The sequence below is a fragment of the Xiphophorus hellerii genome, chromosome 12 (assembly GCF_003331165.1).
Source record: "Xiphophorus hellerii strain 12219 chromosome 12, Xiphophorus_hellerii-4.1, whole genome shotgun sequence".
Taxonomy (NCBI): Eukaryota; Metazoa; Chordata; class Actinopteri; order Cyprinodontiformes; family Poeciliidae; genus Xiphophorus; species Xiphophorus hellerii.
Genome location: NC_045683.1, coordinates 14,158,926 through 14,171,450, shown reverse-complemented (window position 1 = coordinate 14,171,450; position 12,525 = coordinate 14,158,926). Strand labels below are relative to the sequence as shown.

The 12,525-nt window shown below is 38.7% G+C and overlaps 1 protein-coding gene across 1 annotated transcript in view; it reads left to right on the top strand.

Moving 5' to 3' along the window:
* ccser1 (coiled-coil serine-rich protein 1) overlaps window positions 1–8,951 on the top strand; it is a 144,977-nt gene extending 136,026 nt beyond the window's left edge. Inside the window, 2 exon segments of the mRNA XM_032578460.1 lie at window positions 2,369–3,067; window positions 3,069–8,951. Of these exon segments, the coding sequence (XP_032434351.1) occupies window positions 2,369–3,067; window positions 3,069–3,092 (723 nt within the window). The 3' untranslated portion in view covers window positions 3,093–8,951.
* The last annotated feature ends 3,574 nt before the right edge of the window (window positions 8,952–12,525 follow it).

The following is a 12,525-nucleotide window of genomic DNA, read 5'->3' as shown; positions in this document are numbered from 1 at the left end:
CCTACTATCTACATTTCTGTAATTAACATTACGTTGTCTTTGTTGCGTTAAAGTATTTTCTAATATTTCGTCTGTCTTAATACATATATATATTTATTACTTAAATATATATACATACATTGCCCTGCAATGGACTGACAAGCCTGTCAGTCAAGGTGTACCCCGTCTCTCACATGTTGATAGTGGAGATGGGCACCAGCACCCCTCCCAACCCCAATGGGATAAGGGTGTAAGAAAATGAATGGATGGATGGATGTACATATATTCTATAGACATAAAAACATTTTTTAGGTATATTAATCCATCCAATCTGCAGAAGAAGATGAATTAAACCACTTGTACACTTAGAATACTATTCTTTTAGTCATGGAGTCTTTCCTCTCTGTGACCAAACAGTGGAGTCCCATCTGTGAACACTTCCTATAGAATTGGTGCAAAGTGCAGCACCTAGTGCCGGGGTCTGCAACTCCAGTCCTTGAGTCCCACTGTCCTGCAACTTTTGGATTGATTTCTGCTCCAAAACATCTGACTGAAATAGCTGAATTACCTCCTTGGTATGTTACAAAGTTTTGCAAAGACCTGGTCATTAACCATTCATTTGATTTAGACTTCTGTCCTATTGGAAATAAACTAGACTTTGTGCCAACAACAACAAACCAGTTCTTGTGTTTGTTTCACAAAGACTGTGTAGTTTTTAAATGCATCTCTGGCACACTATACTCCCACAGCACACACCCCACAAAATACCTTGGGGGACATAATTGTAAGAGTTGTCTATACATGTGGATGGAAAATCAAGCTCTCATGATCCCCTCAGCAACTTCTCAACAAGATTTGGTCTCCTCTTCCAAAGCCAGAATGAAGAGCCACATCACTCCCTCTAAACATACTAACCTAGTTATATTATTTTATGTTTAGATCTTTTTTTTAACTTATGAAAAATGGAAAAGGTCAGAAAGTTTCTTTAACCTGAACTTAAAATGAAATACAGCTTCCCAGTAAACAGAAAACAAAACAAAACAAACAAAAACTACACACAGTGTTATGCAATCAGATTTGGTAAAGACGTTTCTGTGGTGAACTTAGAGAAACTATTAGCTTGCATTTCTAATGGTCTTTGGCTGGTCACCTGAACATGTCATTTTGTAGATCCAACTGTAACACTTTTACCGCAAAATGTAATTTATATCAAAATCTCTACCAGTATTAGTGGTACTTTTACCAAATTTTGGAAAATATGGAACCAAAGCATCAACTTAACACTAGAAATGGAACTTCTTTAGATAATTTGGCCTGTTAAATAGAAGAAGTAACATTTTCTTCTGCCTAAAATGAAAGTATGATTACTTTATGATTGTTGTGGTCACTGGTTTCCAAGCAGCTCTCCTCTGTTTGCAGGTTAATAATAGCACATGTGCAGCTGGCAGTCTAAGCACTTCATGCTTTCGGTTAGCTGTGTGCTGGCTAATCACATTTCTGCTGACAGGTTCAACATGATTTTTCTTTTTACATTAATTTGTAAGCTGTGGTACGTGGAAACACAATGAAAGCACATAGGCATCATGCTGCCCCATGCACACCAGGAGCCTATATACATTACACAGACACATGCTCATGCATATGCACGGAGCACAGAGGGAAAAACACACACACACAAACAGAGAACCATTGTGTTAGAAAATGTCAAATTCGCTCACTTTCCCTCGAGGTTCAGTGTCAGATGAGATTTTGTTTCTTTGCTGAACACTGCACAGTTGGTCCCGGCGTGATTTCAGCTGCTAAGTGTGTGAGATTGAGAGCTACAGAGAAGAGGGGCAGTGATGAGATATGTTGCATAAGGGGGTGCAGTGGAGTGTGAAAGAGAACAGGTGGCTCCTTTTTCTGCCATCTAGCTTTATGTGCCATCTTCCCTATTGTGTCTCTGTGTGTGTGCGTGTATGTGTGTGATAAACAGTGAGAGCCCATTGCCTTGTGAGTAAGGATTTAAGCGTACCTTAATAACATATCTCCATAAATGTACTGCCTTGTTCTGCTTCTCTTTGAAGGTGTATGTTTACTCGTTACAGAGCAATGGTTGGTTCAGAGACAATTAGAGGTCCAAAGAGATGATTCTCCAAATGTCATCCAATTAACAACCTATCGTGAACACAGGACAGAACTCGCTCATGTTGCCTGTCTCTTCATTTTTTTCTGTCTGACTGTGTTTTGTTCTCAAATAATCCCTACTCTCCTGAGACAGACATGTTCGGTGACTAACATTTGAAAAATGGCAGGTTGTGTCACATACTCCCTGCCAAAAAGAGCAGAGTGAGTTGTTCTCAGTGAAGTCTCTCTGATATCTGTCTGTTTTCCTGTATTTCTCTCTCAGATCAGCTTTCCAGGCCGGTGGTCAGGACTCGGCAACAGCAACATCAGCCTGGCTCCAAGGGAGCGAAGGCTGGTGCGGGGAGCGTCAGCGGCACAAGGAGGGGACCACTATAACCAACACCACCCTTACCACTGTCGGCCCACTGCTGCTGCAGAGCGCCATGCTGCCAGGGAGGAGCGCCACCAGCAGGGAGCTGGGAACACTGCTGGTAATCTGGCTTCTGGCTCTTCTGACCCGTCCTCCGTCCAGACCTCACCCACCACACCAGCCCAGACCAGTACATATCAGCCCCCATGTTCCACCACAGCTTCACCTCCTTGCTCCAAGCAGCCTGAGAGGGTGTCCTCCTCCTCTGAGTCCTTAACACCAGGAGGAGGAGGAAGTGGAGCAAGTCAGTCCGGCGGGGTGAAGAGAGGAGGCGGGGATCACCATCCGCCAAGCCTAATCCCTCGTGCAGTCGGGGCCAGCGCTTCTTCGAGTCTCCACAGCCTCGCAAGCAGAGGGAGCTCCACACAAAACATCTCGTCATCAGACCGGGCCTCGCCAACACCTCCCACACCTTCGTCAGCTTCCTCCTCTTCCTCCTCCTCCGCGTTCACCGGCCGTTTAGGACAACCACCTCGCGGCCCTCTGTCTCTGCATAGCTATAGCCGGAAAAACGTCTTCCTCCAGCATTCCCTGCACACGGCCGAACTGCAAAGCCCTCACACAGAGAGACAGTTGAGGATGCCAAAAAAAAACAACCAGCCATAAGCAGCCATATCATCAGCTTAAGTTATCATAAGGGTTAATAATTAGGAGAAAACATTGCTGCTGCTTCTGTTATAGTCGTGCCAAACTCACCCTTAAAAAAATAAATAAATAAAAATCCCCCCTCCCATTGCGCTTACAATCACTTTGCAATCCAGACCAGCCCTTGATTCACTTGTTTAGAAATTTGCTTGATTTTACACATGGGCACACACACACACATCAGGCAGTGAGATTGAAAAAAGGCACTCACCCGTCTATCAGCGCTCCCACGTTGTGTCATGCTGACAGTTCAGATGAGCTTACGCCCACAGACACACAAACTCCACACAAATACAGTCACCCACACTAAAACTCACACTTTGACACAAAGACATCGCCTGTGATATCTCTGCTCGGCCATCTGCACCAGCACGGCGGTAAAACTGAATGAAAAGACGAGGTGTCTGCATTGTTAAAGCTCAGTTCTTTATTTGACTGCCTGTAACAGTGAAGCCATTTGCTGCTGAAGAACTTTTGGACCCGACTGTGATTTTTGCTCGTGACCATGTTTTTCTCAACCTGCCAAATCCCACATTGAATCAAATCCTCATTCCTCAGTGGTCCAGGTTAAGAGACTTCAGTCCTTGTAATACAGCATGCTTTTTTAAAATTTTTAAAAGAAGAAAAAACACAGCCGAGCGTTTAATATGGCAGCAACTTAATTCTCATTACAACATAAAGTCTCAGTATGAACTTTCATGTCAGTGTTTTTAAAACCAGTCAAAACTTCCATGACATTAATTAACCTGTTTGTATAGTCTTTTTTTGAGAGAAGAATTTTTCGTTCGAGAAAATGACTTGTGTTCTTTGCTCAACATTTTTTAATTGCAGGAATACAAGGTTAAGCTGTAACATACATTATACTGGATGGAATAATGAGTCTCACAAAAATAATAAAGCTGAAATAAAATTACATTTTAAATTTAAACGAACAACAACCTATATAAGCTATTGTTATACTCCAGTTTGAATAAAACAAATTGTTTTGTCTGACAGATTTTTCACAGAAATTCTTCAGTGCTTGTAATAAAAACCTGTGCAGGTTATTGGCAGCTGATGTCTATGGGCGCTTCGTTGAATGACAGCAAACTGAATTATACTGGATAATCACATTAAAGGGATAGCTTGGATTTTTTTTCTCTTAAAGTTATTTTCTTAACTTACTGTACAGAGACACCATATCACAGTTAGTTTGTAGAAAAGTAAGCAATGCAGTAGAAGGATACCTCCTACAGACGACATGAGGCCGAGAACAAAATGATGCTGTTTTTATCACACAGCTGCGACGGTGAGAACTAGTTTGGCTTAACCATGCAGAGCCCTTAAATGCCCTCATTTGGGTTGAGGATCAGCCTTTAATTTAAGAGAAACCTCACAACTCAGCATTCCTGCCATGTTCAAAGACAAAGTGCCTCCCGCCTTTGCCATCAGCAGGTCGTGACAATGTGAATTCCTGACATAAATTGAGCTAAAACCCAGAGCCATATTGTGAATATTTAATGGCGGCCTTTTTAAATTTTGATCAACTGACGAACAGCCTGTTTCTAATAATTAGTTTACTCTGACTTTTTTTTAACTCTTTTGCTCTTCTTTTTGAACTTAGAGCCTTGTGAAGATCAGCACAAAATGTGAATAATTTAGATTCTGATCTCGAGTGTTCTGCATTGTATTTCACTGATGAAAACAATTTCAGTGTGAGCATTTTAAATAGTTAAAAATCAGCAAAAACAAGGAGTGCCTCTGAGTGAAATGTCAGTTATTCACCTATTTGGGAATTTGTTTTCTTTTCTACAAACTTGCTGTGATATGACATCTTTCCACAACAGCTGAGGGAACTATCACTGACAACTTCACAGAATATCACTTCATAAATCCGAACTATCCCCTTATAGCTGAAAGAGAAATGTTTTTTTTATAACTACTTAATTGGGTTCTGTATAAAGAAGGAACTAAACGTAAAAAAGTTGTATATTTACTCAAAGACTTTACAAAGCTTTTACCCAGTTCTCTTGAGTTCTTTCTGTTTCAGTTTGAATGATGATATCTCATTGTAACTAGACTACCATCTATGTTTCTTTTGTCTACAAGGTCGTTTAAGCGACATGAACATTACTGCCAACATTTGCTGACTCATCTTTTGGGACAAGGTGTGTTTCAGAACGACTTATTTTTTTTTGTTAACTGAACTATATAACAATCTCCTTGGTTTACTACAACTGATGTATGTTTTCTGTGAACTGACCAAATCCTGGAACTGGTCTTTCCCCCTTGGCTTTGAGGTAAAGGGATCCTACAAAGTCAAGCAGGAGGTGGGAATTTGCACTTGTTCTTGGTGCGAGCGAGTAGTTCACCGCCGCTGGCATCTACAGACTGGTGAGATGTTGGAGCGGTTGTTGACCTTGTCTGTCTCTAAATAGCACCTGGCTTGGGGGAACCTGTGTAAATGATGTGTGTGTGCTGTAATGCACACATCACGAGGGAAAAGGTCCTGGTAGTAGCGAAGAAACGCCTGAAGCCCAGCGGCTCTGATCCTAGTGGTGGAGGCCGCAGTTCTGCTTGTGGTCTGTTTCGCTAAAACAACTCTCTGGCATCTTTTGATTGAAATGCCATTGTTCCCTCCAGTTTCTCTCTCCTGTCATTTTTTAATGTGCATTTTGTTACCTCTGGACTCCAGCATTTCGCCAACAGTCTCCTTCCTTTCATCACCTCTCTTTCTGTTGGATCTTCTTCTATCCTCATCTCTTTTTCTCTCCTCTCTCCCCTGCTAAGTCCACTGATACAAACCTTATATTGTTGTATAATGCAGCATTATCTGGGTGCTGGTACACACAGCTGTGTTGATTTTAACACAGTTTTTCTAACTGAGTGTGAAATAACGACAAACGCAAGTAAAACATGAGCCAAACGTTAGATGCTTCATTAGTTTGCAGGCAATCCTTCCGTGTCACTGGCTGACCTCTTTAGTAATGCTTTTTTTACATCCCTCACTGCTGCATGTTATAAAGCTGTTGACACCATGTGAAATATTGTAAGAGTATTTAACTGCCCACACAGGTTTTATTTTTGCTCTTCGTTTGAATTGGCTGTACTCGTTTCAGCGGCACCGAAGAACACAGCGCAGAGGGAGGCAGCTGGTTGTTTCACAAGAGAAAGAGGCCACGTCTGACATTCGAGTTCAAATCTGGCCTTGAGGTCTTTTACAAAGTCATATTTTTTTATTTGTTTCTAAATTGAAATCATGAACTGATGGTGAGCTCTTACTGCTGGGAGTGGACAAACTTTTTGGACCTCAGTACATTATTTATTTTTTATCAAGATGTTGTACATTTGAAAACACTACATGTCTCGGGAGATTATTTTGTTGTTTTTTTGTTTATGCTTTTGCCTTATTTAAATGAATTGCCATAGGAACAGTTTTCTGAAAGTGTGTTGGGACTTACAGGTAAGGTAGCAGGCATGACTATAGTAAAGATTAAAAAGAAAATGATGATAATCATGTAAATGTTTTATGCTGTTATAAACTTTTAGTTTTCACTGTAATTATTTTCTTTAATTCCTGTAATAATTAGCTTGAAATGTATATTTGCGCATAAATTATTGATATGTTGACATTACTTTGATTTGTTTTGTGTTTAAAAGAATATATTATGATTCTTTAGTCTGTGTCTGTTAGTTGGGATTAGGGAAATTAAAACATGAAAGGAAATATATTTTTCACATTTTAAGTTTCAAATGCAGTCAAAGGTCTGACCGATAACCAAAGCGTTTCCGGCCTTAGTGATTAAACAGAAAACAAAGAAACTCCATGTTGTTTTTGTTGTTGTTGTTTACATTATCTTTGCTTAAGATTTATTTTAAATAGATAACTTTGCTGCTGTATTCCGTCTAAAATACAGGTAGGTATCTATTAAAGCTGCTTTTTTTAAGGACAGTTGGGGAAATTAGTATTAAACATGCTAAAAAGTTTAATCCTTAAATATATTTCTGATATGAGTGTTGATGTGGAAACACACCATATGTCTGTAGCGACTCACAAAGTCGACCCATGTATCTCTTACTGTGATTTACTCAGCTACAATCAAATCTTGAAGGTTCTTGGGACTTCTTCTACAGTGGTGTTAAAAGGAAAATCAAACCAATTTATTAGTCAAATACAACACAAGTAACCACAAAATACTTTGCTTTTAAATGAAGATATCTATTATTAAGGAATTAAAAAAAATTCAGACCTTAATAGCCCTTTGTGAAAATGTGATTAGGAGCAATCTTCATCCATGTGGATTGCTCCCTAAACCTGCAACAACTGCAGCCAAGCGTTTGCAATAACTTGCCATGAGTCTTTTAGAGAAGAAATTTTGGCACACTCATCTATGCAGAATTGTAAGTACTCTTTACTTTCCCGGATTTTCAATTGGTACCACATGATTGACTGGGCCAAGATGAAAATCAGATGAAAAAGATTTCAGCTTTATCTTTTTTATTTCAAACCAATTAAGGCTTTGTTTGTGGGATCATGGTCTTGATCAAGGAATCTGCCCTTATGTCTGTCTTTATATTCTTAAAAAAATTCCCTGTATGTTTTTCCATTACCTGTTCCATTTCGCTATATAAAGTTTGTCTCTACCACAAGGTGAAAAGCAATTTCCCTACACCATCATGTCCCTGCATCCAAACTCCACTTTTAGTGAGATTTAGTTCTATAATGATGTGGCGTACCATTTCTCTACCAAACATCCAAAGAGAACTCACCTAAGCAGACTCAAACCTCCCAGTGTTTGATTGGCTTGTTCAATTCAAACAGTCATAGCTTTTCAGGTCATTGTGTAGAGTGTGTTACCTATTCTTTCTACAAGCAAACTGCATCTAATAATTCCAGGTCTTGCTGAATGTCGATGGTTATTTTTGACTTCAATGTCAGAAATCTTGGAAGGACGATCTGGTTTATGATGAAATAATATTTCATTTTGCTGTTCTGGAATAATAGCCCCAATGGTGCTCATTGAAAAATCCAAACGTTTTGGAATCTGTCTCTAACAAATGCCATCAATATGTTTGCAAACAATTTGGAAGGGCTCTTTGCTTTTACCTAGTTTGTTCAAACCTTTTATAGACCAACATTTTGAACCAAACAATCTGATATTAAATTGCACTTATAGGGAGCCACATTACATTGTACAGTAAATACTGACATATCTCAGTGTTTTTCTGTTCTCTCTCCCTGTTTGCACCTTCTGTTCTTCACCTGTTCATCTAATCTCTCTGTCATTCCTCTTTATCACATATAACCTAATGTATGAAGTTATGCATTTTGATTTTCTTGTACACGTTGGTTAGTTGGGTTGCTACCAACATCCAGTGTGTAATTTCATTTCACAGCTTTGCTAGAAATGTTTCTACTGAAGAAAACTTTGTGTTCAATACTTCTTTTCCCCACTGTCGATGAAATAAATGAATAGATTCATACTGTGAACCTCTGACTAGTTAGACTGTCGATACCTTTGACGAACAGCAATACATCCATGTGGATGAAGTTGATTCTGACATTATGTGGTCATTTGAAACTGTTTTTAAACTGTACCTCTTCAATAAGAAATTGTTTAATGGATTCATCTGTGGCAAAGATACTTTACTTTGTATGTATTCAGCTCAGTTTTTTGTCCAACTCACTTTATATCACAGGCGCTTGTACACATGACAAGTGTTTTGTCAAAACATTTTTTGTCCACTGTGTCCTTATTGGTAATATTTAATACAAATAAAATAAATAAAAGCCCCCCCCCCAAAAAAGTTACGTTTTGTATCTACTTTTTATTGCAATATCAGCTGTATGTGCAGAATGGCTTAGATGTCCTGAAGCAATAGGAAGCGGTTGCACAGTACATTCCTATTAAAAGGCGCACTTCAATAAAATAGCAAATCTAAGGGACCTGCTTGAATGCATCAGGCAGCGTAGACTTTACTGTACAAATCTCTAAAGGAAAGAATGAAGAAAGACTCAAAGCAATGAAAAGGAAATCTCAATGGCCATCGCTCTAACAGGCCGTCTTAGAGGAGCTTTTTTTTTTAGCTGTAAGATATGAGAGGACTTAAAGAAAGATTTCATATCACAGTGGGTGCATACATAAGTTATTTCTACCACATTTAAAATAATCTTCTAAACTATTTAAATATATTTCCATTTGGCAGTGACCGTAAAGTATGGAAGTATTTAGAAAATCAATTACATTAGCATGAGTTTGTGGGCGCGCATGTGTGTGTGTTTGCTTGTGTGTGGGATGTAGACTCTGTTTACCCCTCAGGGAGGACCTGTGCATGCTTCTCATTTCTGGACTCACTCAATTAGTGTTGGTGATGTTCTGACTGGCTGAGTATCGCGCACACAGGATTAGAATACAGCAGGTCTGCTTCTAAGTTGCTGTAATTGATATGACAGGAGGTCAGCACATCAGCAAACACACCTCTGATTAACAGAGCTTTAAAAACACAAATAGATCACCTAGTCAGGATAAATGTTTGTTTAGCTGATCGTAAATCCTTTGCCTGATGGAAGATTTGCATTTCTGGTATCATGCTGTTTGTAATTCTATTAAAAGTAACTCACCGGTTTATTTGCTGGCAGAAAATGAATCATTAGATAACACAATGAAAACATATGAATCTAAGGACAGATTGTTTTTCTGGAAAAAAGGATAATTCTTTGTGACTAACATATTAAAAGATGCCGCTAAATGCTTTAATGGTTAGTGAATATAAAGATGAGTCAAAGATGTTTCAGTGTTTCTTTATCTATCTTTCCATAAAAACACAGAGGAAATAAAATGCACACCAAGATGAGCTGGACAAAAGCAGCAAGCATTCTGGAGGGACTTAATCAGAGACTGCCGACTGAATGCAAATGACACAGACTGACCTGTAATCTGAATGCATAAGTTGCTGATGGTAATATTTCTCTCAAGTACACAACATACTTAACCAGATGGCAGTTGTCTTTCAAAAAATAGTTTTCTAATGTATTTATAATGTGTTGTCTCGGGGGCTGATTTTTGTGTTGGTTTTGTTTTTTGACTCATTTTTGTATCGTTTGATGGTGTGTTGTCTGTCATGAGACTACTGTTTATGGTTTGTGTGTTCCTTCATAATGTTCATTTGTTTAGCTGTTTCATTACGTTTTTGTTTCTGTCTCTTAGCCTTCTGCTCCCTTCATAGCTAATCTCCATCAGTCAACCAGTACAGCAGTACAAGTGCCTATTTTAAAAGTTGAAACACCTTAAAATGCATACACATTGAAAACCATCTTAGCTCTACCGCAGAAGCAAATAGCTACAGCCAACCTTATTTAAACTGTTGGGGGCACAGCCAATCAATGCCAAGGAAAGTACTTTGCCAGTATAGTCAATATCATGAGAAGTAGCATTGCACCTTGGTATTTCAGCTTTCTAAGCTGCATTTTCAGCAGGAAATTTTATAATTTGGAGATATGTTCCACAGCAAAAATATGTGAGTAGGTAAATCTGCAAATATTGAATCTCGAATAGGTGGTGACTCACTGTATATCCCCTAATGTATTCAATTTGTTGTCAGATCTTTCTCATATTTATGTTGCACTTGGCATTTAATACTGCCTCCAGCTGATCTCCTCATTTACATGAGTTTTGTTTAAAAACATCTGTAAGCAACATATTTGCTCCTTATCCTGCCTGATACATCACATATCTGCAGTTGAGCACAAAATGATTAATTACCATGCTAGATAAATTGTTCAACAAAAAGTTTGTTTCTGATTGGAAATGACACTGACATTTTTCCAAAGACAAGAACGTACAAGAGTTATTATTTTAGACAAAAATAATAATCAAGAAAAGTTTTATTGGCATTAAAACAAACAAACCATTCTTATATTTTCATTGTTTGCCTTTCTCCATTGGCAGTTTTAATAATTTGTCTTCGACATTGAGAGATTCCTTGCCATTATCCTAATCTTTACCTTTTTCACAGATTTTCGTGTCAGATTTAGGTTTTCTTCACTTTGTGCTGTCTCTCATTGAGGTGTTACGTAGGTGAGATGAAAAATGTATTTATTTTAACTGTCATTTTCTCAATGTTTGCTTGTTGATATAATTGGCAACCGTTTAAAGTGTGTGTTTATTGGAATGTTTTGGCTGGACCCCTCAGGTTGGCTGACTGTTCGTGTCGTGTTGCACCGTTTTCTCAACCATCTTGATCAGTCATAGATGAAAATGCGTGGGTGTTTAATTAATATGCCAGCGATGACTCGGTTACAAAATTTCATTCTGGCAACATGCCTAAAACCAAAAACATATAAAACTCATTAACATCTGTTTTTCCTTAAAAGGAAAAAAATGAATCAAGCGCTGTCTGTTTTCAAAAATACTCTCCACTATCTCTCTCTGTATATGGATTTTAAAGATATCTGGTTGTTATATTTCCCTCCTAATAAAACTTCTCTAAGTAGAGGGATGAGAAAGCAGAATTGCTTACCCTAAAATGTTCAATATTAGTTTTATACCCCAACTCTCATCTCATGTTCAGTGTTTAGACTCTGTACAGTACACATTTTGTGACATTTACAAGTTATTTCATTCTCTCCCCTTAAGCTTTAATTTCCAAGCAGGCCAGTATCGGTGAGGATGTACTGGATCCATTTGCCATCTGTCACTTGCTCACTCCTCTGCCTTTCCTCCCTACATTTCTCACTGTCATTGTCTCTCTTTGCCTGTCTGAGTAAATCACTCTTGTTGTCTCTTCTAACTGTCCAAGGCAAACTTTATTATTGCATTGGATGGCCAAAAGGCTATTGGATTGCTCACTTTGCAGCAAAGGCAGATGCACCAGCACCCAGCACAGCTTGCCGCCGGTCCCTTCTGGTACACAGCCTCCCTTCTCTTTGGCCTGAAGTTACAGATCTCTCACTCTCTTGCTTGCACACATTCAGACTCACTCACAAATGCCCACTTACTGTAAAATCAGGCATTTTTGTAGGTTCTAGGCATTTGCCAGTAAATTGGAGTGGGTAAAATAAACACAGACACCAGAGGGGCTAAACCAGTGTTATTTTTAAAGTCTGTACTGCATATTTTGGCCATCTCAGTTAAAAAAATTGAAACATATACAATATTAATTTCACACAGAGTGGTGTATTTCAGGTATTTACATCTGTTATGATAAGGGCTTACAGCGAATAAAAACCCAAAATATAGTTTCTCCCCAAATTAGATTAGCACATAAGACCAATAGAAAAAAATGCAGAAATGTTGGACTGCTAAATGGTATGTGATGAAATACTTTACAATGTTCTTGTACTTGGCAGTAGACATTGGACTGACACCAGCATTGATCTCCAAATT